Below are 27,160 nucleotides of genomic sequence, written 5' to 3' on the forward strand. Positions count from 1 at the left end.
CCGCGCGTGCGCCGACTTCCTTCCGTGCGCGGGCGCCGATGGTCTCCCGCACGCGTGCGCCAATGGTCTCCCGCGCGCGTGCACTGAATTTCTTCTGCGCGCGATCTCTGATATTGTTTGCGCGCGCGCCAACAGTCTTCCGCGTGCGTGAACGCGCCAACAGTCTACTGCGCACGCGCGCCGACGGCCTTCCGCACACGTCAACGGTATTCCACGCTTGGGCACCAATGGTCTCCCGCGTGAGCGCCCGATGGCCTTCCGCTCGCACGCACGCCAATGCTTTTGCACTCCAATGATCTTGCGTGCATGCAGCCTTCCGCGCACGCCGACGGTCTTCTGCACGCGGGCGCCAATGGTCTTCCGCACACGCGCCAGCAGTCTCCACGTAGTACTCTCACGCACGCGCCAATGCACCCGCACTTGTGCAACCAGTCACACGTTTCGGTGCATTCTAGTGAGAATGCACAAAACTGTACAGTGCCTTACTGCGCGCCAGCGCTCTTCCGCACTTTCCTGCGCTCTCCTGCGCAGTTACGGCCTCAGATCCAATGCGCCAGCTCTTGCCAAAGAGTCAGGGCTCGCAGATCCAATGCACCAGCTGTTGTCTAAGAGCCAGCGCCTGCCTGCTCTACAGGCAGAAATTGAGCACCAGCATCATCCTGTATGCCATCGCTCCAGTACTCTCCTACACACTCGTGCATTAGGCAGTAAAAAAGAATAAAACTTTTTGGACAGGTCACCATTGCCCCATTCCTCCCCTCAGACACATAAACATTGCCACCGGGAAAGAGGAATAAGGCTTCACAGAAGTATTCAAGATCCCGAAGATTCCATCCTACAAGGGGAATTGAAACGGGGAATCCTTGGTCCCTGTCTCTTCTGAAGTTTCTTTTTTCTTTGACAGACCACCGTCAGCAAACAGGAAAGCATCAACAGTCTGATCTCTAGATCACTGTTTGCTGATGGCTAGTTCACAGTTTACTGATCGCTAGGTCGCCGATCACCAGATCGCCAATTGCTAGCTCAATGCTGATCTTTGACCTTTAGTCCCTCCAATGACTTACGATTGCCAATTGTTAGCGTTTCCAATCACTGATTGCTAGTCAATAACCAGTCATCAGCTTGCTGATCACTAGATCACCGATGGGCAGCTCATCTTTCTTCAATTATTGAACTCGGCTGGCTGATCTCTGACCAGCCCATCTTCAGCTTGCTCATCTCTGACCAACCAGGGGGGACCATAATTAGCTTGCTGATCTCTAACTCGCCATCGGCTCACAGACCACCAATTCATCGGTCATCGGCAATTTGCCAGCAGATCGTGACTCGAACTTACTAGTCAACCTCTTCCTGTAGTTTCCTAGATCAGAAGGTATACAACATAATTCTCGCTACTGTCCGTTTGCCATCACACTAAAGTGATCGGCAAACGTTCGACAACCCTCATCAACGGCTTGTCGACAGGGAACTACTTGTGAGCACTCTCCAACTGCACAATAACCACGATACCCAACGGTTAACTATTGATTAACATTCGCCAGATTGATTCTATTCTAAGGAATAGCATCAATATCATCAGGGCGCATGGTAAGGCTAAGCGTTGCCTTCCTTCTGTTAGTTAAAGGAATTCTCTCTCAGAGAAGAATTCTTACACTGGGTGTCGCACCTGATCCTTTACAAGACGAGTCAAGACTCCAGCGTCGACAATCTTCCATGCAAAAGGATCCGCAAGGAACTGTCCCTTTGGGTCAATGTCCACACCATGTTGGAGTTCGAACAAGAGCTAAGACCTCAGGTCTTCATTTGCACACTGGACCTAAAGGACACTTACTCCCAGGTCCAAACCATCCATCTGGGAAGGTTGGAAGATTCAGTCTAGACAAACAAGTTCAAGGCACTGTGCTTCGGTCTTTCCACTACACCCATCCTGGTCTCACAGGATCGTCTTCTGTCTCCTCTGTCTCGGGACGACTGACTGACCTTAGCAGACTCAGTGGCAACCTTGCATTAACACCGGAACTTCTGAAGTCTTCTTACCAAGATCCAGTGATTGGGGTAAACCTACGGAAGTCTTTCCTACTTCCTCCCAGAAGACTGGTGTATCTGGGAATGATTCTATACACCATTCTCCACAAAACCTTCTCGAAATGAGAACGACTCCCATTCCAAGAGATTTGAGTCGGAAAAAGAAGAGAGGAGGGACCATAGTGCTGCACCACACGACCTCAGCCCTCTGGACAGAGCCCGAAAATACCTTCACTTAATCTCTTAAGAGATGAAGGCCAACTTTCCGGTCCTTCAGCAGCCTCATTGGTTCTTAACAGACCACTCAGTGATGTGATGGACGACACACCACACACCACATAGAGCCTCACATCGACAAGCAAGAAGGAACTTGCTCGTAGCCTCTTCCCATCTAACAGTATAAACACTAAGATGGGCCAAAGTCCGTTCGGTACCACTATCAGCCCGCTTCATTCCAGACTGGAAGAACGTGCTCGCCGACAATCTGTGCTCAGCATCTCAGATAAGGTATACCGAATGGACTTTGGATCGCCATGTAGCCGACTAAGTCCCGACTTTACGAGGTCCTCCAACTAGGATTCTGTTCGCAATGCTCCTGAATCTCAGGCTGCCGTTGCTTCCCAGCACTAGACCCCAAGGCTCTCTGGCAACAACGGTGGGTACAACAATGACGTTTACGTCTCGTCCCTGTTTTATCTGGAGAAGGGCACTTAAGAAGGCTAGAACATCGGTCAACCTCTCAAGGACTACTCTCCTAGCTCCGCTATGTCATTATGCAGAACGGTTTCCAAACCTTTTGCAGCTCCTGATAGAATCTCCAAGAGAACCCTCTCCACATCACAGACAACCCACTTTGACACCTACCACAAGCTATAGCTTTGCTATGATTGTACGCCCGGAGACTACCCAATACCTCTTTGCGAAAAGGTTGTCTAGATATCTGAGGAATTCCTCAGCATTAATCTACCAAGCAGTATAACGTCTTGTGTGGTTGGTGTCACGTGAAAGTGTGTGTCTCCACTTGATACCTCGATTCCAGCAATAGCGGAATCCTCGAGTATATACAAGAGGAAAAGACCCCTTATTCAGTTCTGACAGGTAAAGATGATCACTCAACCTTGATCCTTCACCTTCAAACTGAAAGAAAGGGACACCCTCTCATCGATAGACTTTTCCTAACTCATACGGACTTACAGCTTGCCTTTCCCCAGTCGGAATTGAGGCCTTCCTCTCGGAACATGGTTCAAATTCTCCGATCCCTTAAGGGACCTCCTTATGTTCTGCTTCACCAGGCAACAAATTTTCTCCTGATTTAAGAACACAATGTTCCTACACACTCGGACAGCAACCATACGAGTCAAGGAACTTCATGGTCTCTCTTTCGACATCGCCCATTATTGGCAACGGCGAAAGACAATGTTCAGTTTCGTCCCTGAGTATGTCACCAGACACAGTCTCCAGAGGTGACGGATCCTACACTTCGTTACTGTACCTAGGGTAAGGTATGAGACTTTACCTAAAGAAAACGGCAACAGCCCGCCCGGGTCCCTTCTCTTGTCATCAGCACTGGGAGAGACTAGAGGAGGATCACCGAAACATCATCTCGACATGACGACTCACAGTGTCAGGGGCATAACTATGCCCCTGGTCCTTCTTAGCAGATTACTCTGTGACGCAGGTTTTACAAGGATGTGAATGCTCCAGGTGACTTTCACAACCTTTCTCCTGCAAGATGTGACCCACAGGAACTCTTATACGATCTCTATCGGTCCAGTGGTGGCTGCACAACAGCTGGTTGTATACCTCAAGCTCCTTATTGGACAAGTAGCAGAAGGTTGAGGGCATGGTTGCCCGGTTTTAGTCTGCGTGAATGAAAAGATTTGACTGACTCTTATTCTTTTCTTCATCCTACCCTCTCGTGGGGAAAGCAGCATCTTGGATTCTCTGCATAAGCTGACTTCAAATCACTGCAGGTAAAACATGCTCCCGTGTGTACCTAGTATTAAGCTAATACTGTTGCGTCCCCATACCCTGGCGAGGTGGTATTGGGAAGTCTTGGTTACATCAGGTTTTTCCTACATAGACTCGGAATAACTTTACCTAGACAGTCACACTTCTACACGTCTCAACACACAGCTTGCATAGGGCGCGGACCTTGCGTAGCAAGGTTTAGCGAGGGCAGGGGCTCCTTATTTTTTAGTACTAACATAATCAGATAAGGAGCCCCCCGGGCAAAGCCAAAAGCCAGATTAGCAGGGACGTCCACCCTTCCTAATGGGTGAGTCACCCCTAATAAATAGCGTGGTTTGTATTCCAGTTACGGAACAAATGACAAATTCGTAGATAATTTGTATTTTTCCTAACTACAGTATACAAACCTTAGCTATTTATACAAACTTGCCCGCCATCCCTATCCCCCTTGAAATCCTACCTCCAAGCAAAGTTACTTAATTCACAGGTGTGAATGGGAGTGGTAGCAAGCTATCCCCCCCCTACCCCCCGCTAACTAGCGGTGTGGGTAGTTAACCCTCGCTAAATTTTAATGGCTCGTCATTTCAGCTCCGCCGAAAGTATAACCTCTAATAAATAGCTAAGGTTTGTATGGTTAGGAAAAATACAAATTATCTACGAATTTGTCATTTTTTATGGAGATAGGTTTTCCGGGTTCTTAGTATAGTACTACTAGCTTCAAGTAGGTACTGGTCTAGGCTGTAACAGCTTTTACTGTACATCCATATGAATAGCAGTTAGGAGGTTATTGGAGTCACCTTTCTAGCTCTTGTACGGGACTAGAAAGGGTGACATTTCCAAAGTAAAAAAAGAACCTTCCAGTTTGGGTGAAGGAAACTTTCAACAACCAATGTTTGTTTCCTTTTTTTAAAGGACAAAAGGTTTGTATATGCATAGGAACAAAAACCATTTTTGTATGTAATTTATTTTTTTCTTTGCTACACAAACCCGAGTCTTTTAAATTAGTTTTCCCACCACAAGTACCCCCTTGCAGTCTTGGGCCTAAGGACTAAAGTGGTTATTATGTGACAGGTAAGTGGACAGTGCTTCCCCCGTGCACCACCTGTCATTATCCAACTGCACTACCTTGCTAACAATTCAATGGCATTGCAAGTGCCACTGAATGCATATCCCTATTTCAAAGAATTCAGGTTTTTATAGCTAGGAAAAGTACAAATTACTTTCAAAGTTTGTTATTTTTTCGAGCATCCATAACTAGAGAAGTTCTTTAATGTGGTATTACTTTATCATAATTATCAATTAGCTGTTTACTAAATATTGATTAGTATAAGAATATAATTAATATGACGTGTATTCTTTTGTTCCACAAGTTTTTCTAGCCATTAATATTTTTTCCAGTCCTAGATTCGAGTTACCTCAGATTATGGAAGAGAGAACTACCTCTGGAAAGAATAGAGAGATAACTTGTCACTATTGTGGGGAAGCTGGCCATAAAGCATCACACTGTCCGAAGTCAAATCCCGAACTCAGAGAGCAAAATGCCATTATTGTAAGTAGAAGAAAGATTTTTATTATATTTTAGGTATAAGACTCTTGCCTTGTGATGTGTCAACTTTTTTTTTTAGATCTATGGTTTGATGTATGAACCCAGAGGGGTTCTTTAGTGAAAATCCAATTGTGTAACTTAGGTTTAGTTATTTCTTTTAGCTAAATTATCTTGGAACTTTTTCCTTTGGATAATTTTTTTTCATAACTCAGTATGAATTTGAATATGGTTTTTATTATTTTAGAACATGAACATTTTTAACTTGATCCTGATTCCTCTTTGACAAAAGTATTTGAGTATCTGACCTACAGTATCTCATATGTCAAACTTGTCCCTAAGAGTGGAAATTTATCTTAATGATCTGCTAAGTCTGAAGACATCAGATCAAGCACTCATCTTTCTGGCTGGAACGAAAGGGTTTTTACATGTCATGGAAGGTTTGTTTACTTTAGGCAAAGCTTTTTCCCAGAGAATGAGTAATACAGAACATGAATTTCAGGTAAGTAGTATAATTCAGTGGTACCTCAGTTTACATGCCTAATCCATTCTGCGAGCTTGCTTGTAAGCCAAAATGTTTGTAAACCAAAAAAAATTTTCTCCATAAAAAACAGAAAATTAATTTGATGCATTCCACATGTTCGTAAATACACACAGACACTCATTGTTAATGTTTTTCAGTGTAACTTAACCATATCATGATTCTGTGCATGACAAAATCACTGGTAAGTTTAAGACTTTTGGCTTGGGGCAAAATTTACACGCCTGCAGACAGCCAAACTACTGTATAACAAATATGAAGGTCTGTCTAATTTAGTGCATTACAGTACATTGAGGAATGATTGAACTTTTTCATGATGTAAGCAGAATATCTTTGCAATCTGTAGAAGTGTTTAAAAAAACGAAGAAAACATAAGGTAATTTATAAAGATAGTACAGTATAAAAAAATCATAAATGTATGTTAGAGAACTTGATTTTATATGAAATTTTTGTATAAATGGCTGATCTGTCATACTGTAACAATGCTTTTGATATAAATCTTATTGGTAATGAGTGGTGGTTGATTAAAGAAGTGCAAAATATTTACGGTAAACAATTGTTTCACCAGGTCACCAAACACGGAGTTGTATCACGTCTTTTTCAGAGCGGAATTGACCCTAAAAATACATAAATTTATAACAACCAATATATCATTTGTATCTTCCTCCAATTTTGCCTTTATGTAAAACTATTAACAAATTTATCCAGAAATACCCAGTGATAACATAATTATTTACAGTGCAACTTCAACAGCATACAAATACAGTATTTATTATTTGAAAATTGACAAACCCAAAAGTCACAAATGTTAAACTCAAATCCTATGACTAGAATTTCATAGTATATTAATATTCATTATCACAAAAAATATACATTTCTTTTCACAGACATGTTCAATTCAATCACTGTAGTCAAATGTAAAGTACACCCCTAGCATCATAAGTGAATGAATACACCTTAAAAACTAAAAATTTACATCATTTATGACATTTGTGGCCTTTTAATCCATGAGACCAAACCAACTAATCACAGTGGCGGACTGTTACTCTCTCCCTTCATCAGCGGCAAGACATTGATGATGCTCATAATACTATATACACACAGTAACCCCTTTCATGAGGACGCACATAAAGTACTTATTCAATAATATAAGGTAGAATAGCCTATCACTCTAATACTAGAATATAACTGTAAAGAATTTTAACATACTGTACAACGCCAATTCTCAGAGATACAACAACACATCCCCTGGTGTAAGCTCTGCCCATCTTTGATTACATATCTTAAGTTTATTTAACCCAAATTAAATTCTTATAATTTATGACCCCCAAGCACACCAACCTCACATAACACAGGGCGACACATATATCCCTATATTTTCATGTTAATTCGCTAACACTTTGATAATGACTACACTTTGGGCGTTAGCCATCTAACCCATCTAATGTGGATGCCAAGAAGTAAATTTACATTACTAGGTATAACTACAACATAGATCTTCCCAGGCTAGGAGACCGATCCATGCTTGATTTTTTTTTTAAAAGATGCTAAGATCTTCCAACTTGATTGCAAGTTATAGTTGGAATTGGTGACTTCTCAAATTCAATCTCGGTACTTGTACAAGCACTGAGATACCACATTATACCCGCAAAGTAATTGGAAAGGACCATCTCTGACAAGGGACAGGTATTCGATCCTCCTGTTATGTTTGCAGACTGGCTAGCAGTTATCCTAGGAAAAGATTCTTTGATGAAATATTCAGAGGATGTCACCAAAGAAATCCATGAAGACTCATCAATAAGAGTCATGTAAAAGTGACCGCTAAAATTACTCTCCATGAAGGAGATAGTGCAAGATGAAGAGCATCCCTATCGAGGAAGGGAACCTAATGCTTTTTTGCCTTGTTCATGAGGTAAGAGGATACATTCTTGGAATGGACCCATCCCTGAATAGACGTATTGGTAGACCGTACATAAGCTCACACATAAGCACATGTACTAATAATAGGAATAAAGTGAACATTTTACTTCCCCCTCCCCACCCTCCTGAGTGTGAGAAGCTGTTCATAATGTTACTTCCCAGGAAAGAAAGAACTTCCTAAACCCAACCCCAGGGAAGGCGTGCAGTACTATGCATAGGAGCTCCCACTCCTGCTATCAGCACTAGGTCTCTATGGGACCTAGCCATCATCCCTCTACTTCCTCAGATCCGATAGAAAACTCAATCATAGAGGGCACATCTTACATGGGACCTGAATCTCCTACCCTGGAAACTGCTTACAAGACCAGTCTTGCAGAAGCTTACTCAACTTTTGGTTAGTTGCTGTCATATACAGTACTTCCCCACAACCCTAAACTCTACAGTCCAGACAGGCAGAAGGTAAGGACTTTGCTGACTTGGGAGCCACCTTACTAGTGTGCCCTTGGATCCTGAAGGAAAAAAGGTGAAAAGGGGTGCACTCAAACGTCTTTCAGACTTTTGTCTGTGAATAACTTGTTTCAGACCCAAATTAATAGGCACACTCTTGAGAAGTTGTCAGGGTATGGCTGTTTGCAAAATTCATCTGGGCAGGAGGACTGTGCAAGCAACTACACTCAGTCCCCAGTAACTTCGTGTAGGACCATTTGTGATCACTACATCATCGCGGGGTGAAAAGGCTTTGTTTCTGGCATTTACCAATTGCTTGTAAGGTGAACAGGAACTCCCAGTTTCAGCTACAATGCTTCAGTCTGTTGGCAGCATTGGAGGAACCCTTGCATTCATAGGGATCCTATATGCTTCCTCCTTTCTACCCATCTATCTTCCTGTTCATGTGATCACTTAACAGTTGGTTGCTGACAGCAATGTTGGCATGACTGTGATCCCAATCGTCATACACCGAACGATATCTGGATCAGCTATTTCTTCCTTTGTCAGGGAAGCTCCTTGAATTTCATGGTGAAGGCTAATGCTCAGCCCTCAATCCAAGTTTCAACTAGGTCTTAGGTATGCACTCTTTGAGAGAATCGACAAGACCATGAAAAAGCTTTTATGGAACTCAAGCTGCAGGCAACATTTCGTAAGTTCACAGGCTTCCCAACCAATACTCGCTCGAACTCACGAGATGGACGGGAGATACGGCTCCGACCTTCGAGATTGTCCCCGGCCACCCGAGACCAAAGGAGGCAAGTATGAAACAGCATAACTTAGCCTGTGTCACAAGTCATTCTGAAGGATAGAGGATCTCCATTACCCCAGTTCAGGAGTTCATGTTCAGGATCTAGAACCCAACTGTTTATGACTTTTAAGTCCTTCATCTCCACCTGTAAAGAAGTGATTAGTGGGGACCAGGATGACTTCCCTTCCTGGTTTGGAAGGACACCACGATTCTTTTTAAAACAGTAGGAATAAAGGAATATCCGAGAATTACTGTTTGTTTCTGCCTTTGGAAGACAATCAAACATCTTTTTCCTACAGGAAAGGAGATGTCGGGACTACAGCATACCAGATTCGTGTGCACGTAATCAGATATCTCGGCTCTCAGGAATAACCTGTCAGGGGAGTAAGTCTTGAAGAGAATCAGGTAACGACAGAACCATCTCTACCCATTACCTACTGAAGTAGAGCCACAGGGCGTTGGATACCAATACTTGACCTGGTGTTAGTTGCTCAAGAGATTGTTTAAGAAACCTAGCTCTTTATGGGACAAGAAACATCTCGTCTGAGATAGCAGTCGTAATGTAAGTCTATAATGAGAGGTAGATTGACTGTCCCTTTTACCTCTTCTATGGGTTGTGACAGTCGCTCCGTTGTTTGCTGGATTGTACTGTAGATGTAGGGGAGTCACATGATCGAGCAACTTTTCTTACAGTAAGCTGTGTATAGAATTTTCTTCCTTATCCTCCTAGACAAAGTATGGCCAGTTGTATGCAACCCGTTTTTCATAATGGACATAGATTCTGCCAACATCTTCCACACAGATATAGGTTTTCCTTGACCCATTCTACCAGTTCCTGTTATTGCACTAGCCTAACACCTACCACAGCTGCTCAGTCAGGTTTGTAGGAGGTTGACAGGAATCATCACTTTTGCTCCTGTATGGGACCAAAGGCCTTGGACATTTCTCAGGATAGTAAACCAGTAAGTTTGTTTGTAGGGACTTCCTCCCTTCTAAGGATAAGTCTCCTATTAAAGGATGAGGATTTGTATATGTGTAGGAATAAATCACAAATCTATAAAGAAGTTTTTACTTTTCTTAACTACTGTATACAAATCTGAGTCCTTTAAGTTTCACTTCCTTCCTCAACCACCCTGCAAGTCATAGGCAGAAGGTCAAACTGAAACCCCAGTAGACTGTCGGGTGATCAGTACTTCCCTGCCACCTGATAGTAACTATCGTCACCTTGTTAAAGTTTTAACAATTATATACAGCTTTGTTGGAGGCATACTCCTATTTAAGGTCTCATGATTGTAGTCAAGGAAAAATACAAATTACTTTAAAAATTTGAGATATTTTTACATTAGTTTTAGTTCTTTTAATACTAGAGTCATAAGCTATCTTTTGCGATTCCTATCATTTCATATCTTATTGTTTGACCATTATATTTGAAATTTTAAATTCCTCCCTCAGAGTCTGGCTTCCGGAGGTCCAAAAACTCAAGGAGGCAAAGAAAATGCTGGACCTATACCTCTGCCTCATCATCTTAATGATAACAACAGACTTGAAAATATTGTTTGCTTCAAGGTAAGTCTCTTAATGTTTTAGTACTTGATTGGCACAATTTTTTTTTATAAACTTTTTAAGCTAAAGGTAAACAGTTTTCAAATGAAAATTCTGAATTGTAGTTTGTAGGTTTGTGAAAACCCATGAATTACCCTATGTGATTAATGTACTAATAATTACACTTCACATGATAAATGTAGAGGGTAAAGTATTGTAATCCTACCAAAGGATTCATTTAGCTAATTGCAGCAAAAAGATACTTGCTCACACCCAACTTACTTGCTTAATTTATCCAATTGTGGTCCTTTATGGATACTTTATTCTCCATTCCTGAATTAAAAGAAAATAAGACTGTGTCCTGGTTGACAACAGTGACATGTGGCTTTCAAATACGGTACATAGGGCTCGGGGATATAAAAAGTCTCGTTTGTGTGAATTTAGTTGTCTAGTCTTCACTTAATAAGCATCAATTTCTTAGAAGGTAAGCTGATTGCTAGGGAGTATTGATGAATTTATCCCAAATATATTTGGTCATTTATTTCTTTTATGTCTATCTTGTTCCTTGATGAGCATGCTAATACTGTAGAATTACAGGTAATTTTTGTTTTCACTGACTGAAATGTTTTAGTAAACTTGCTTTTTACCATCTACCTCTCTTGCCCTGGCAGAGAGAGGTAGAGAATTAATTTTTTGCTTTGAGGTTAGGAAACCATTTGCTTTAATGGTATTAGCCTATTGAAACAACATGTGTTATTAGAATTCTGTTATTGGGTGTAAATATCTGCATGAGGTCCTTGGTTTATACGCTAGGCAGGAAAATAAAAAAAAAAAAGAGGGCTTAGTTATCCTGGTAACCTGGCAATGCAAGCTCTCCTATATTTGTTGAATTTTAAACATATTTTTTAGTTGGTCCAAAGAACTCTGTACTTGGGCAGAACTAGAAACTGCTCAAGTGTCACCAAAATTCAAAGGTGAACTTCTGATAATTAAAAAAAAAAAAAAAAAAAAAAAAAAAAAAAGCTTCCAGAGTGACACTCATTTACAACCAAAGACATTGCAAACTATTATTAAACATTTGCAAGTGCTGAAAAAATGCGAACCTTGTATAGGGTACTTCTGGAATGTTTCTCGTAGCATTCACTGCAGAGATAGAAATTCCATTGAGTGTGGTACCAGTCTGGACAAATGGAACAAAATTGACTCCAGAGAACACTATATGAATAAGGAAAATCTCTCATAACTCTTAAGAACGCAACAGTTGGGCTTATTTAGAAGTTCTGTGCATTAATATCTTTGATATAAACCCTCAGTTTGCAGACTGTCAGATGTGGACATTTGTGTGCAATGAATTAAGAATTATCTTTGATGCAAAATAGAACATTGTTGCAGAATTCCAAATTGCACAGTAACTTGATAGGTTTGTTAGCAACATTCATAAAATCACTATAGTATTATTGACATATCTTTTATTTACAAGATTTACCAATTTAGGGTTGTGGTATCAACTATGAACAATACTTTTTGTAATATTTTTCAATTCATGCATTATTTCTCACTGTTACGACTATGACTCGATGGTGAAGAAGGACAAAATAATTTGTTGAATTTTAAAATGTAAGGTAAATAAGAAATAATATAATTCCATTAACTTTTTAAAGCTTTTTATTATGTACAAAGAGATGATGGAATATTTGATACATATATAGGCTAGCTTGCTAGAGTTGGCAAGACCAACTGTCCAAAAGTAGTGAAAATAAGGATTATTTGGTTATCAGACTTTAAAATGCAAGAGACACTGAATAAAAAACGAATCAGTAAACTTTTAAAAGCATTTTATTTTATTCAAATAGCTATTAGCTTGTTAGCTAATGCTAACAAGATTAGCTGATTGCAAACAGTAAAAAAAAGAAATTACTGCCTGTTTTTTTATTAAAATGCAAAGGAAATCAATAAATAGATTGCAAATCAATTAACTTTTAAAACTGTTCCATTATGTACAAATTGGTGCAGGAATTAATAGATAATGTAGGTTAGTTTGCTTACAGCAGTGAAATAGCTGACTAAAGGCTATGAAGTTTAGGAGTAGGAGGGCCATTAGCTAGATGGTTAAGTAGATTATGTTGTGCTTGCATAATTTTTAAAATGAACTCACCCCCGGAACGTATCTCGTTTGTATCTTTTGGACCGTGTTCGGTACACCTATGCTGAGTTATGGTAATCAAAGTAATAAGTGAAAATACAAGAAAATTGTGCCTAAAATTCCACTAGAAAAATTTTCCAATATAATGCTTTAATGGTAATAGTGATAACAGTGGTAATTATATTAACCCTTTTACCCCCAAAGGACGTACTGGTACGTTTCACAAAAGCCATCCCTTTACCCCCATGGACGTACCGGTACCTCCTTGCAAAAAAATGCTATAAAAAATATTTTCATATTTTTGATAATTTTTTGAAAAAATTTCAGGCATTTTCCAAGAGAATGAGACCAACCTGACCTCTCTATGACAAAAATTAAGGCTGTTAGAGCAATTTAAAAAAAAATATACTGCAAAATGTGCTGGGAAAAAAAATAACCCCCTGGGGGTTAAGGGTTGGAAATTTCCAAATAGCCTGGGGGTTAAAGGGTTAAGTATCTATACTGGAGGAAGGGAAACAAAACAATGATTCATGCATCTTTTGCAACAGACAGGAAAGTAGTGTAGTACTCGTTTTATCTTGATTATCATTATTTGTGACCTAAAAAAAACAATCGACAATAAAAAAGCACTGAAGCCTAGCATCTATTACTGAAGGCTTTAGGTAAAGCTAACTAGCCATCCATTGGTTGTTATTTATCCGTAGCCCCAAAATACAAAAAACGAGTAATACTTTAACCAAAATTTTATTTGGAATGCAAGCATAAAGGGTAGAAATGGTAAAGACAAATTAGACACTAAATACAAAGGCATAGGGAGCATATCAAGTCCCAGAATAGATAATTGAAATACTGTACCTTACTGGTGGAGAAAAAACTATTATGAAACAATAAAATCCATGTAGAAATTTATTAGAACTGACTTGTGTAATATTAAGTAGTTCAAGTCACGCTAGATGATTGGCAAAATAAAAAGCAGGGAAAGAATGAAAATTAAACAAACGTAGATAGAAATTCCAATCCTAAAGCTTATAACTGTTTCCAAAGTCTTAACCCTTTAACCCCCAGACTATTTGGAAATTTTCAATATTAATCTTACCCGATGATCATGTAGCTGTCAACTCCGTTGCCCGACAGAAATCTACGGTCGGGATACGCCAGCGATCGCTTATACAGGTGGGGGTGTACTCACCAGCGCCATCTGTGGTCAGGTACTCCAGTACTTCTTGTCAACAAGACCTCAATTTTTCCTCTGTCGTGCCGCCGGCAAGACCTACATGGATACGCTGTTGTTTTGGAGTCTTTGTTCACGGTTTTGGTGAAGTATTTGCTCTAAAATTTAGCCTTCGCTGTACAGGAAGCTTTTCCCTTAGCTTAGATAGCTTTTGGAATTAATTTGGTTTATTGGTTAACGATCTTTGCTTTACTTTGGAATTCCCCCTTGACTGTTCTCTAAATTCAAGATGTCCGACCACTCTCAAGCTCCTAAATTTAGGCGATGTAGTGTTAGGACTTGTAATAGGCGTCTTCCGAAGGCCTCTGTTGATCCTCACACCGTTTGTTCCGATTGTAGGGGAAAATCCTGTCAATTGGAAGATCGATGTGGGGAATGTGCTGGGCTTTCGGAATTCGATTTTAATGAATTCCTCAAATATACAACTAGGTTAGAGAGGGAGAGAGTTAGGAGGAGTTCTTCTCGCTCTTTGGTTTATTCCTCCCCCCATGCCCCTCAACCTTTTCCTTCCCCTGTGGTGGTGACCCCCGAACCTGCTACGAGTGCTCAGCCTGATATGACGGATATGTTGCGTGCCATTCAGGCTCTTGGTGATAAGGTGGAGTCGTTAGTTAGTGACCACAATCTTCTCTTGGCAGATGTCAAGGAACTTAAAGTGAAGAGTGCTGTGGGAAGTGTTAGTGCCAGTGCTGTGCCTAGTGTCAGTGTCAGTGTTGCGCATGAGGATACTTCTGTGCGTGCCAGTCGTCCTCCCAGTCCGGGACCTCTTGCAAGCTCCCAAGCCCAGGGGAGAAGCAACGTCGAAGGGCAAAAGGGTTCGGCAGGCCTTGATCGGCGCACAGTTGTATCCTCAGTGGTTGCGGGCGTATCTGATAGAGATCGTCACTTCCACTCCCAGACGAATGAGCCCTTAAATTCCTCGTCTGCGGAAGAGGTTTCCAGGAGGAAACGGTGGACCCAGGTCTCACGACCTCTCAAACGTAAGGTCCCTTCCGAGCTTGTCCAACGGCCCAGGTGTAGCCACTGGGCCAGTTCGGACTCGCCGCAGTCATCTGATGACTGCACACCTCCTAAGAGAGGTAGAGTGGTGCCTCAACAGGCCTCTGCTCCAACTTCTGTGGACCCCAAGTGGTCTATGCTGCAGACTATGCAGTCTCAGCTTGCGGCTTTGATGCAGGAGTATCAGGCAGAGAAGGTTAACACCCCTCCTCCTGCGAGCGCTCCTCCACCTCTGCGCAGTCCTCCCTGCCAGACGCATGTTCTTGAGGCTCCTCCTGCTTCCATGCGTGAGCTGCCGCATCGGGAGTTGCCAGGTTCCAGCACTATGCAGCAACCTCCTCTACCCATGAGGCAGGAGCCTCATGCTATGCGGCAACCTCCTCAACCCTTGAGGCAGGAGCCTCATGCTATGCGGCAACCTCCTCTACCCATGAGGCAGCAACCTCATGCTATGCGGCAACCTCCTCAACCCTTGAGGCAGGAGCCTCACTCTGCGCAGCAACCTCCTCAACCCTTGAGGCAGGCGCAACCTTTGAGGCAGGAGCCTCATGCTATGAGGCATCCTCCTCAACGCATGCAGCACGAGCCTCTTACCATGCAGCAGCCGCATTCTTCGCAGCATGAGCCTCTTCCTATGCAGCATGAGCCGCATACCATGCAGCATGAGCCTCATGCCTTCCAGCATTCGCTTCTGACCACTTCGCTTACTCCTCAGACCACCGCAGAACCTTCCTCACTCCAGCCCTCTGCCTTTGTCATTGCCAGCCCTCAGTCTATTCAGCAGAGGCATGATGATGGATCCGCAGGTACGCATGCACCCGTTCTGCAGGATTCAGCCATTCAACCTGCCGCTCTGCCTTTACCTCTCGCTACTCAACTCTCAGGCGATGAGGTTTCTGAGGATGAAGCTGCTCATCTGGATGATCCTACATCTGATGTGGAAGGACACAAGCCTTCGCCGCCTTCCTTAGACTTTCGCAAGGTCCTGGCTCTGTTCAGAGAGTTGTACCCTGAACACTTCGTGTCTGCAACCCCTCGTTCTCCTCCCTCCGAGTTTTCTCTAGGCATGCAGCCTACTACGCCTGCCTACACCAAGCTTGTCCTCGCCAGATCATCAAGGAGAGCTTTGAGGGTTTTAGGGGATTGGTTGCAGTCCAAGCAGCAGCTTGGAAGGACCTCTTTTGTGTTTCCTCCTCCGAAGCTGGCTTCTAAGTCGGGCGTCTGGTATGCCACGGGAGAGGAACCTGGCTTGGGGGTTCCTGCCTCTGCCCAGGCCGACTTCTCAAGTTTGGTTGACTCTCCCCGCAGGTCGGCTATGAGACGCTCGAAGGTCTGCTGGACCTTTTCTGATCTGGACCACTTGATGAAGGGAGTCTTTCGCGCCTTCGAAATTTTTAACTTCCTCGACTGGTGCCTGGGGGCTTTAAGCAGGAAGACTGCTCCTTCTGACAAAGACTCGGCCATGCTACTCATGTCCAGTATGGATAAAGCAATTCGCGATGGTTCTGGCGAACTTGCGTCTATTTTTGTCTCAGGAGTCCTCAAGAAAAGGGAACATCTATGCTCCTACTTATCGACTGGTATCACCCCTTGTCAGAGATCTGAGTTGCTGTTTGCTCCTCTCTCCAAGTCCCTGTTTCCGGAGGAGTTAATCAAGGGGATGGCTGCGGCTCTTATCCAGAAAGATACGCATGACCTCATGGCTTCTTCAGCACGTAAGGCTAAAACCTTACCTTCCGTGCCGAGATCTTACCGCACTCCTGTGGCTGATACACCTGCTACCAGATTCATTCCGCCCTTTCGTGGTAGAGCCTCCAGTAGAGGAGGTACCCGTGCAGACAGTAACCGGGGCAAGTCAAAGAAGGGTGCCAAGTCCACGAAAAGCAAGCATTGACTTCATTCCTCTCCAGACAGCTGTAGGAGCCAGACTCAAGACCTTCTGGCAAGCCTGGGAGAGCAGAGGTGCAGACGCTCAGTCTGTCAAGTGGCTAAGGGAGGGTTACAGAATTCCGTTCTGCCGCAATCCCCCTCTGACCACTTCTCCCATCAACCTCTCTCCCAACTACAAGGAGAAGGACAAGAGGCTAGCGTTACAACAAGAGGTGTCGCTCCTGCTACAGAAAGAGGCAGTGGTGATAGTTCGGGACCATCATTCCCCGGGCTTTTACAACCGTCTCTTCCTGGTGGCCAAGAAGACAGGAGGTTGGAGACCGGTGCTGGACGTCAGTACGCTCAATGCTTATGTCACCAAGCAGACGTTCACAATGGAGACGACGAAGTCGGTCCTAGCAGCGGTCAGGCAGGAGGACTGGATGGTCTCGTTAGATCTGAAAGATGCCTACTTTCACGTTCCCATCCATCCAGACTCCCAACCTTTTCTGAGATTCGTCTTTGGAGAGGTTGTGTACCAGTTCCAAGCCCTGTGCTTTGGCCTGACCACGGCGCCTCTTGTGTTTACGCGACTGATGAGGAATATTGCGAAATTCCTTCACTTGGCAGACATCAGAGCCTCCCTTTATTTAGACGACTGGCTTTTAAGAGCTCCCACAAGTCGTCGCTGTCTGGAGAGTCTCAGATGGACTATGGATCTGACCAGGGAACTGGGCCTCCTGGTCAATTTAGAGAAGTCCCAGCTCGTTCCTTCCCAGACCATCGTTTACCTGGGTATGGAGATTCAGAGTCGAGCTTTTCGGGCTTTTCCGTCGGCCCCAGGAATCAACCAAGCCCTGGAGTGCATCCTGAGCATGCTGAGGAGGAACCGATGCTCGGTGAGGCAGTGGATGAGTCTAACAGGGACTCTTTCATCGCTAGCCCTGTTCATCGAGTTAGGGAGACTCCACCTCCGCCCCCTTCAGTACCATCTGGCAGCTCACTGGAACAAGGATATGACGCTCGAGACGGTCTCAATTCCTGTCTCCAAAGAGATGAGGGCTACTCTAACGTGGTGGAAGGACAGCATTCTTCTCAAGGAAGGTCTTTCGTTAGCTGTTCAGACCCCCGACCATCATCTCTTCTCGGACGCATCAGACTCGGGCTGGGGCGCGACATTGGACGGACAGGAATGCTCAGGGATATGGAATCAGGAACAGAAAACGCTTCATATCAATTGCAAGGAGTTGTTGGCGGTTCATCTGGCCTTAATGAACTTCAAGTCCCTCCAGCTAAACAAGGTGGTGGAGGTGAACTCCGACAACACCACAGCCTTGGCGTACATCTCCAAGCAGGGAGGGACTCATTCGAGGAAGCTGTTCGAGATCGCAAGGGACCTCCTCATTTGGTCAAAAAGTCGAAAGCTCACGCTGGCAACGAGGTTCATTCAGGGCGATATGAACGTCATGGCAGATCGCCTCAGCCGGAAGGGTCAAGTCATCCCCACAGAGTGGACCCTTCACAAGAACGTTTGCAACAGACTTTGGGCCCTGTGGGGTCAGCCAACTATAGATCTGTTCGCTACCTCGATGACCAAGAGGCTCCCATTGTACTGTTCCCCGATTCCAGACCCAGCAGCAGTTCACGTGGATGCCTTTCTGCTGGATTGGTCCCATCTCGACCTGTATGCATTCCCGCCGTTCAAGATCATCAACAGGGTTCTTCAGAAGTTCGTCTCTCACAAAGGGACACGGCTGACGTTGGTTGCTCCCCTCTGGCCTGCAAGAGAATGGTTCACAGAGGTACTGCAATGGCTGGTCGACGTTCCCAGGACTCTCCCTCTAAGAGTGGACCTTCTGCGTCAACCTCACGTCAAGAAGGTACACCCAAGCCTCCACGCTCTTCGTCTGACTGCCTTCAGACTATCGAAAGACTCTCAAGAGCTAGAGGCTTTTCGAAGGAGGCAGCCAGAGCGATTGCCAGAGCAAGGAGGATATCCACTCGCAGAGTCTATCAATCTAAGTGGGAAGTCTTCCGAAGCTGGTGCAGGGCCAATGCAGTTTCCTCTACCAGTACCACTGTAACCCAAATTGCTGACTTCCTGTTACATCTAAGGAACGTTAGATCCCTATCAGCTCCTACGATTAAGGGTTATAGAAGTATGTTGGCAGCGGTTTTCCGCCACAGAGGCTTGGAGCTTTCCTCCAACAAAGATCTGCAGGACATCCTTAGGTCTTTTGAGACCTCTAAGGAAAGTCGGTTGTCTACTCCAGGCTGGAATCTAGACGTGGTCCTAAGGTTCCTGATGTCATCTAGATTTGAACCGCTACAATCAGCCTCTTTCAAGGACCTCACATTAAAAACTCTTTTCCTAGTATGCCTAGCAACAGCTAAGAGAGTAAGTGAGATCCACGCCTTCAGCAGGAACATAGGTTTCACATCGGAAACGGCTACATGTTCCTTGCAGCTCGGTTTTTTGGCTAAAAACGAGCTTCCTTCACGTCCTTGGCCTAAATCGTTCGAGATCCCTAGCCTATCTAACTTGGTGGGTAACGAGCTGGAGAGAGTACTTTGCCCAGTCAGAGCTCTTAGGTACTATCTGAAAAGGTCAAAACCTTTACGAGGACAATCAGAAGCCTTATGGTGTGCTGTTAAGAAGCCTTCGCTACCAATGTCTAAGAACGCAGTTTCTTACTACATCAGGCTTCTGATTAGAGAAGCTCATTCTCATATGAAGGAAGAAGACCTTGCTTTACTGAAGGTAAGGACACATGAAGTGAGAGCTGTGGCTACTTCAGTGGCCTTCAAACAGAACCGTTCTCTGCAGAGTGTTATGGATGCAACCTATTGGAGAAGCAAGTCAGTGTTCGCATCATTCTATCTCAAAGATGTCCAGTCTCTTTACGAGAACTGCTACACCCTGGGACCATTCGTAGCAGCGAGTGCAGTAGTAGGTGAGGGCTCAGCCACTACATTCCCATAATCCCATAACCTTTTTTAACCTTTCTCTTGATTGCTTTTATTGTTGTTTTTGGGTTGTACGGTCGGCTAAGAAGCCTTCCGCATCCTGGTTGATTTGGCGGGTGGTCAATTCTTTCTTGAGAAGCGCCTAGGTTAGAGGTTATGATGAGGTCCTTTAGTATGGGTTGCAGCCCTTTATACTTTAGCCACCTAAGAGTCGTTCAGCATCCTAAGAGGACCGCTGCGCTCAGTAAGGAAGACGTACTTATTAAAGGCAGAGTAATGGTTCAAGTCGACTTCCTTACCAGGTACTTATTTATTTTTATTGTTATTTTGAATAACTAATAAAATGAAATACGGGATACTTAGCTTCTTGGTTAACATGTATACTGGTCTCCACCCACCACCCTGGGTGTGAATCAGCTACATGATCATCGGGTAAGATTAATATTGAAAAATGTTATTTTTATTACTAAAATAAATTTTTGAATATACTTACCCGATGATCATGATTTAAATGACCCGCCCTTCCTCCCCATAGAGAACCAGTGGACCGAGGAGAAAATTGAGGTCTTGTTGACAAGAAGTACTGGAGTACCTGACCACAGATGGCGCTGGTGAGTACACCCCCACCTGTATAAGCGATCGCTGGCGTATCCCGACCGTAGATTTCTGTCGGGCAACGGAGTTGACAGCTACATGATCATCGGGTAAGTATATTCAAAAATTTATTTTAGTAATAAAAATATCATTTTCCAACCCTTAACCCCCAGGGGGTTATTTTTTCCCAGCACATTTTGCAGTATATTTTTTTTAAATTGCTCTAACAGCCTTAATTTTTGTCATAGAGAGGTCAGGTTGGTCTCATTCTCTTGGAAAATGACTGAATTTTTTCAAAAAAATATCAAAAATATGAAAAAAATAATTATTATAGCAATTTTTTGCAAGGACGTACCGGTACATCCATGGGGGTAAAGGGATGGCTTTTGTGAAACGTAACAGTACGTCCTTTGGGGGTAAAAGGGTTAAGAAATCAGTCATAATTGAACGTTTGCAGTCACAAATAGAAACTGCTAACTATGGATGTGGAGGAACCATATGTACATGTGCTAGCCTATTGGGAGGATCAGAAAATCTCTTTCTACTCTAAATTGAAAGGCAGGAGTTTTGTGTTTTGTCAAATAAAGGTGATGTAAAAGTAATGAGTTTATGGATGAACAAATAATTTTACTTTAGGGTATTTAATTTCTAAGAAATTAAGAACTAATTCATTGGGCTGTGCACAGACTTCCCAATTTTTCTGTTTTTTTATTTCAGTGTGGACAGCAAGGACATTTTGCTAATAGATGTACTAAAGGACAGTTTGCTTTCCTGAGTTCTACTAACTGAAGATCGAATACTGTATTTTTATCAAAAATATTTATGCATTGCAATGGAATGAATGAGGATGCTTGTGAAAGGTGATAGTGTATCTAAATCTGTAATATATGTTATTATATTGTTTTGATTATTTCCGTTAGAATGGACCAATAAATTTTAAAATCTTTGCGATGTTTTATTACAACTATATTCCTTTGCATATTGTACCCTGAATAAAAGATGCCTAGGATGTCGGAGTGGATTAAAAATGTTGTGATAAAGTCACTGATACAATCCTTTGTTCCCAATAGATTAAATTTACAAAATAGAATTTGGGAGATTTGTTTGAAGGAAGTAATCCCAAAAGAATGTTGGATTTTAATTTTCAATGAAGCCGCTTTTGGTCTCGTTCTAGTCACTGTATACAATACTGTATGTAGAAATGGATGTCGGGAAGAGTGAAGAGAAGATATTTTGGTAATCTGTATTATATTTGTTTGGAAACCAAAAAAAGGTTGATTTAAAAGGTGTGACTGGTAGTAATAGAGTGCCAGAAGTAAATAAGAATGAAGTGAGTCTTGTGGATATTTTTGTTGTCAGACTTGATTGTTAGGAAAATATTGTTTACAAAAATGGAATGTCCATGCATATATTTGATTTGGAAAAGAGAATATAGTGAGCGAAAGATTACTATTAGCTCTAAATGAAAGGGCAGTCTGCTCCATATAATTTCCTTGGGAAGTTACACTTGTAGTGTGCCTTGCATGGCATACAGTAGATGGCTGTAAAGATTCTTTGTAGCGTACCTTCATTCAAAAGGTGTATTGTTTTTTACATTTTACTTATAATATGTTCCCTTTGGTCTCTTTCAGCTAATTGTTCAACCCCTTAACTTTCCCATGCTTCAACTTTCCTTTTTCCTTTATATATAAATACCTGTACTTGAGAAACCCAAGACATGTGACTTACTGGGTTTATTAAACTGGTGCTCTTTATAGCAACAGTAATTGATATAAGGGTGAGAAGATGAATGGCTCGATGTATATTTGACCATTATCTGGTTAATGCACAAGTGAAAATAGAATGTAGGACAGTAATCATGGGAGAGAAAGGGAGTTACAATTTGGCTATAAATATTGTTAAAACAAGGCTGTTTAATGCTAAACGAGTAGAATTTATGAGCTGTTGGATATAAACATAAGTATAAGCACCAGCATTTTTTGAGGACCACAGGTGTGCTGAATCAAGATGAAATCAGCATCACATGAGTCTAGTCAAAGGAAAAATGAATAAAAATAGCATGTGGTTGTGTGATAAATTGGAAGGTTGGTGGTAAATGGTGTGAGAGTACGGAAGGGAAGAAAATTGAGGAAATTGATAATTGTTGAGTTGCCTAACAGGAAAGGGGATAGAAGTGATCTTGAGAATTATATTGACATAGAATTACTAAATATACAGTATGTGTAAAGGCTTATGTTAAGATTTTAAATGATGAAATAAAATGGGGAACATAATTCTAAAAAGAGGGAAGTGAGTATTTAGACAAAAAATTCAGTGGTTATTATGAAGCTGGAAAAAAAAGATGTGTATGATTTATATTGACCTAGGCAAAGCCTATGGTAGAGCTGTTGGCAATGTCATAAAGTTGAGCAAGAGGGATGTAATTTCTAAAAACAAGTAAATATTTCTTTAATGAGAAGTAAATGCCAGCATGGATGGAGAAAGACAGGTTAAGTTTGATTCATATGCAAAGGTCATGCAATAAGTTCTCAATCTCACCCAGAGTCCAACACATGAGAAAGACAACTCTTCTATTATTTCACAACAGAATCCCCACCATTTGATTATTACTATCCAGTCATGTAAGGAGTGTTATCCTGGGTGTCTATATATTCTAACACAGCATGGGTGACTTCTTAATTGCTCCTAAATTGATGTCACCATAGATGTAATGGGAGAGTAGGATAGAGGTTTGAGCCGATATGAATTATTTTTCTTTGTAACATGTGGAATTAAAATTAAAAGCACATTTTTAGTAAGTGGGAGTTCAGATCATACTGGGAAAGGTAAGGTGTCTTAATTTTCATTGTCTGTTTTGAATTGTAAACCCACAATAAAGCATCGCCTCAAAGTATGAGAGAATTAAGACTTTGAAATATAGTAAAATACCAGGCTGCATATCTTCAGTCTCGCCTATACTCATTGCCAGGTGTAGAATTCCTTTAGAGACACAGAAGAATGACCCATTACTAACAAATTCATGATAACAAACAGTCATTACGGTATATGTTAAATTATTTTCAATATGTGAATAAGTGAATTAAAAAAATTGAGCTGTATTCATAACAGCGCACACACGTTCTAGTTGCAACAGCAGAAGCAGAGAGGTAGTTTTCAACTTGGAAGAGAATTGTAACTTTTTTGTGCTGTACAGTGGTGACTGACAGACTGTCTGCTTTAACAGTTATATACTTGGAATGTAAATAAAAGTAAAGAGAGGATTTAGATTAAATAGTAATAAACAATTTTGTGATTTTGGAGAGACGAAGCACTGGGCATATTTTCAAGTAATGCTACTATCACTACCTCATCCATCCCTTCTATCACCAACACAGCACCCCCCAGCCCCCACTGTACCTCCTACTACCATCGCTACTAACCTGCCCAGGAAATCTGTGAACATTAACAACTCATACTTAAGGTAGTTCAGCTGTGTGAAGCTTGTAGGCCCTCAATTTTAATTTATCACAATCGATCCCCCATTAGCTAAGAATATTCAGGAGTCACATATCAAATTCCAACTAAGCACCAAAACAAACCAAATTGGTTGCTTGTATTTTCATTACCATTGCTGAAGATATTATTGTATTTTTTTAGTCTTTTTAAAGTGTCTGTTTTATGGTCAATGGTTTTGTGTAGATAATGTAAAACTGAATGCTATTTATTATACTGTTATTTATTAAAAATTTTGTTTCAATCTCATTTTAATATATACCATTTTGTAATCACTTCAAATGCAATATGTTCTGTAGTTACAATGCAAAAATATGAAGAATGTAAATAGATGAGGAAACTGTGGTTCTCATCTCACCCGCTGCACTGTTTTTAATCTTTAATTGGCGCATCTCCGCACTCACTCATTTAGAAAATACACCACAAAGAACTTGGAGGTAACTTTGTTTTGAAATCAATAAAGAAACATTTACTGTTCATGGTAGAACTTAAACTCACACGTGAGAGGGTTAAGTGAGGTACCGCACATGTACATTGCTAAGAAGATAGATATATAGTAAATATGGTCAAGCTTATGAGTACGCTACATTATATCTATATCAATGGAATTCATATACTTTTTACAAGAGCTAACAAGAATTTACTGAACAGTACACAACAGTCAAAACCTAGTTTTAAGAATAGCTTTAAAGGTTGGAAATATGTAGTGTACTGTATAGGCTATATAATTTACTAGTGACTTTTACCAAATTTTTATGTATATTCCCTTCCCCATAAGGCAATTATTTGATTATATTCAACAACAAAAGCATTCGTAAGTCTTGCGTTTTCTATATCCAAAGTATAGCTGATGAACATAAACCTACTTAATCTCAACCAATGCATCCTGAGGTAACACCTCATCTTCATCCAAATGTTGAACTAACACATGTTTAATATCCTTCCTCATTGCATTTTTAACATTAAGCGCAAGATGTTTGCCTAAATTTACGAGATATGATTTCTTGAGATCACTTAACTTTTCAATTTGTCGATCCTAACAAAGTTTGTCGAAAAGCTCAGATGCATCAAATTCGGGTATGTCTGCTGGCTGTTTTGTACAAAATTCAGTTTACAAACAATCTTTGAATTTCAAAGAAAATAATAATTTAGGATCCCGGTCAGGCCCCCACTTCTATTACGGTCAGCTATATATATCAAAATGTAGATTATATAAAGCCTACTTTGATTTTTTATTCCCTTATTAGATAGTTAAAATAGAAAATGGCAACAGTAAGAGCAAAAAAATTACTAGCCAGCAAACATATAACAATTACTATATTTAAGATTAAGGAAAACATTTACATTTTAAAAGAAATAAAATACTAACAATTCACATATTAACAATTAAAAAAGAACTTGAGTAATTCAGGGCTGTGGTTCAAAAGTTTCTATGATTTGAGACTTGAATTTTGATATATATATATATATATATATATATATATATTATATATATATATATATATATATATATATATGTGTGTGTATTACTTGATAAGCTACAACTATAGTTGGAAAAGCAGGAAGCTATAAGCCCTGGGGCCCCAACAGGGAAAACAGCCCAGTGAGGAAAAGGAATAGTGACAACATTAAAATAAATATTTCCTATACAAACCATAAAAACTAAAACAAAACAAGGAGAGAAATTATGTAGAATAGTGTGCCTGAGTGTAACCTCAAGCAAGAGAACTCTAACACAAGACATTGGAAGACCATGGTACAGAGGCTATGAAACTACCCAAGACTAGAGAACAAGGGTTTGATTTTGGAGTGTCCTTCACCTAAAAGAGTTGCTTACCATAGCTAAAGTCTCTTCTACCCTTACCGAGAGAAAAGTAGCCACTGAACAGTTAGAGTGCAGTAGTTAACCCCTTGGGTGAATAATTGTTTGGATTATCTGTGTTGCCAGGTGTATGAGGACAGAGTAGAATCTGTAAAGAATAGGGCAAACTATTCAGTGTATGGGTAAGCAAAGGGAAAGTGAACCGTAATCAGAGAGAAGGATTCAAAGAAGTACTGTCTGGCCAGTCAAAGGAGACCCATAACTCTAAAGCGGTAGTATCTCAACGGGTGGCTGGTGGCCTGGCCAACCTGCTACCTACATTTCAGCATTTCCGAAAATCAGTTTTGGTATATCTACCAAAATTTAATAAGGAATTGTTAACAATGCTCACAAGCAAGCATCTTAACGAAGCTGGACTTTAATATACTAGAGAAATCTACTTATTTGTTTGCTATCGAATGAATGTTTGGTGTCTGACATTTACTGTTCTTGCATTTGCAAAATGAAGAGGTAATGATATATGTTATTAGATTATGAATTTTCTTAAATATATTTTTTAACGATTTGCGGATTTGTTTTGGTGGAACAATACTTTGCAATATTACATCATCCAGTTGCATTTCCTAGTGTCATCGGAAATTCCCAAGGACGACTGCCAGATGTCGCTATTATCTAGAATTGCATTTTCGGAAGTTGATCCTTCTCATGATTGTCACATTTCCTATGTTAGTTAGCAATTCCTTATATCCAGCAATTAATTTCTTAGTTGGTCATTTAAATACACGAAAATAATATCTCGTAACCATATTTCGCCATGTGACCCAAACACCGTGTCTAAATATACAGAATATCCACTCGGAGCGTTTACGTATAAAAGTCGGTGCAAGAAGACCAGGGATCGAAGATCTCATTCATTCCAGTATCAGGACATATCATGCAAAGAAGTAACCACAGTGAGATTACAGTAGTGAAAAAGTGTTCTTCCACAAGTTTACAGTTTGAGGACAAAAATGTCTTGAGATAGTAACCCGGTTTACTCGAAAACAGGAATTTAGTAAGTTTGTAATGCCATATAGGCCTACTTATTTTCTTATTCAAGCACATTTAAGGAAAGGCCTGCACCTTATGTCAAAAGTTCTGTTATTGACGAGAGAGAGAGAGAGAGAGAGAGAGAGAGAGAGAGAGAGAGAGAGAGAGAGAGAGAGAGAGAGAGAGAGATTTATCATGTTCGCTCTTTATTTTCACAACAATTGATTATAGTGAT

The 27,160-nt window shown here is 41.4% G+C and overlaps 2 protein-coding genes across 2 annotated transcripts in view; both read left to right on the plus strand.

Moving 5' to 3' along the window:
• LOC137645925 (cleavage and polyadenylation specificity factor subunit 4-like) overlaps positions 1–21,528 on the plus strand; it is a 74,669-nt gene extending 53,141 nt beyond the window's left edge. Inside the window, exons 4-6 of the mRNA XM_068378978.1 lie at positions 5,395–5,545; positions 10,690–10,803; positions 21,300–21,528. Coding sequence (XP_068235079.1) covers positions 5,395–5,545; positions 10,690–10,803; positions 21,300–21,371 — 337 coding nt within the window. The 3' untranslated portion in view covers positions 21,372–21,528. The remainder of the gene's footprint in view (positions 1–5,394; positions 5,546–10,689; positions 10,804–21,299) is intronic.
• Positions 21,529–26,812: 5,284 nt separating this feature from the next.
• LOC137645926 (GTP-binding protein 2-like) overlaps positions 26,813–27,160 on the plus strand; it is an 86,076-nt gene continuing 85,728 nt past the window's right edge. Inside the window, exon 1 of the mRNA XM_068378980.1 lies at positions 26,813–26,950. The gene's annotated coding sequence lies outside the window, so the exon portion shown is untranslated. The remainder of the gene's footprint in view (positions 26,951–27,160) is intronic.

This window comes from Palaemon carinicauda, chromosome 8 (genome assembly GCF_036898095.1).
Source record: "Palaemon carinicauda isolate YSFRI2023 chromosome 8, ASM3689809v2, whole genome shotgun sequence".
Lineage (NCBI taxonomy): Eukaryota > Metazoa > Arthropoda > Malacostraca > Decapoda > Palaemonidae > Palaemon > Palaemon carinicauda.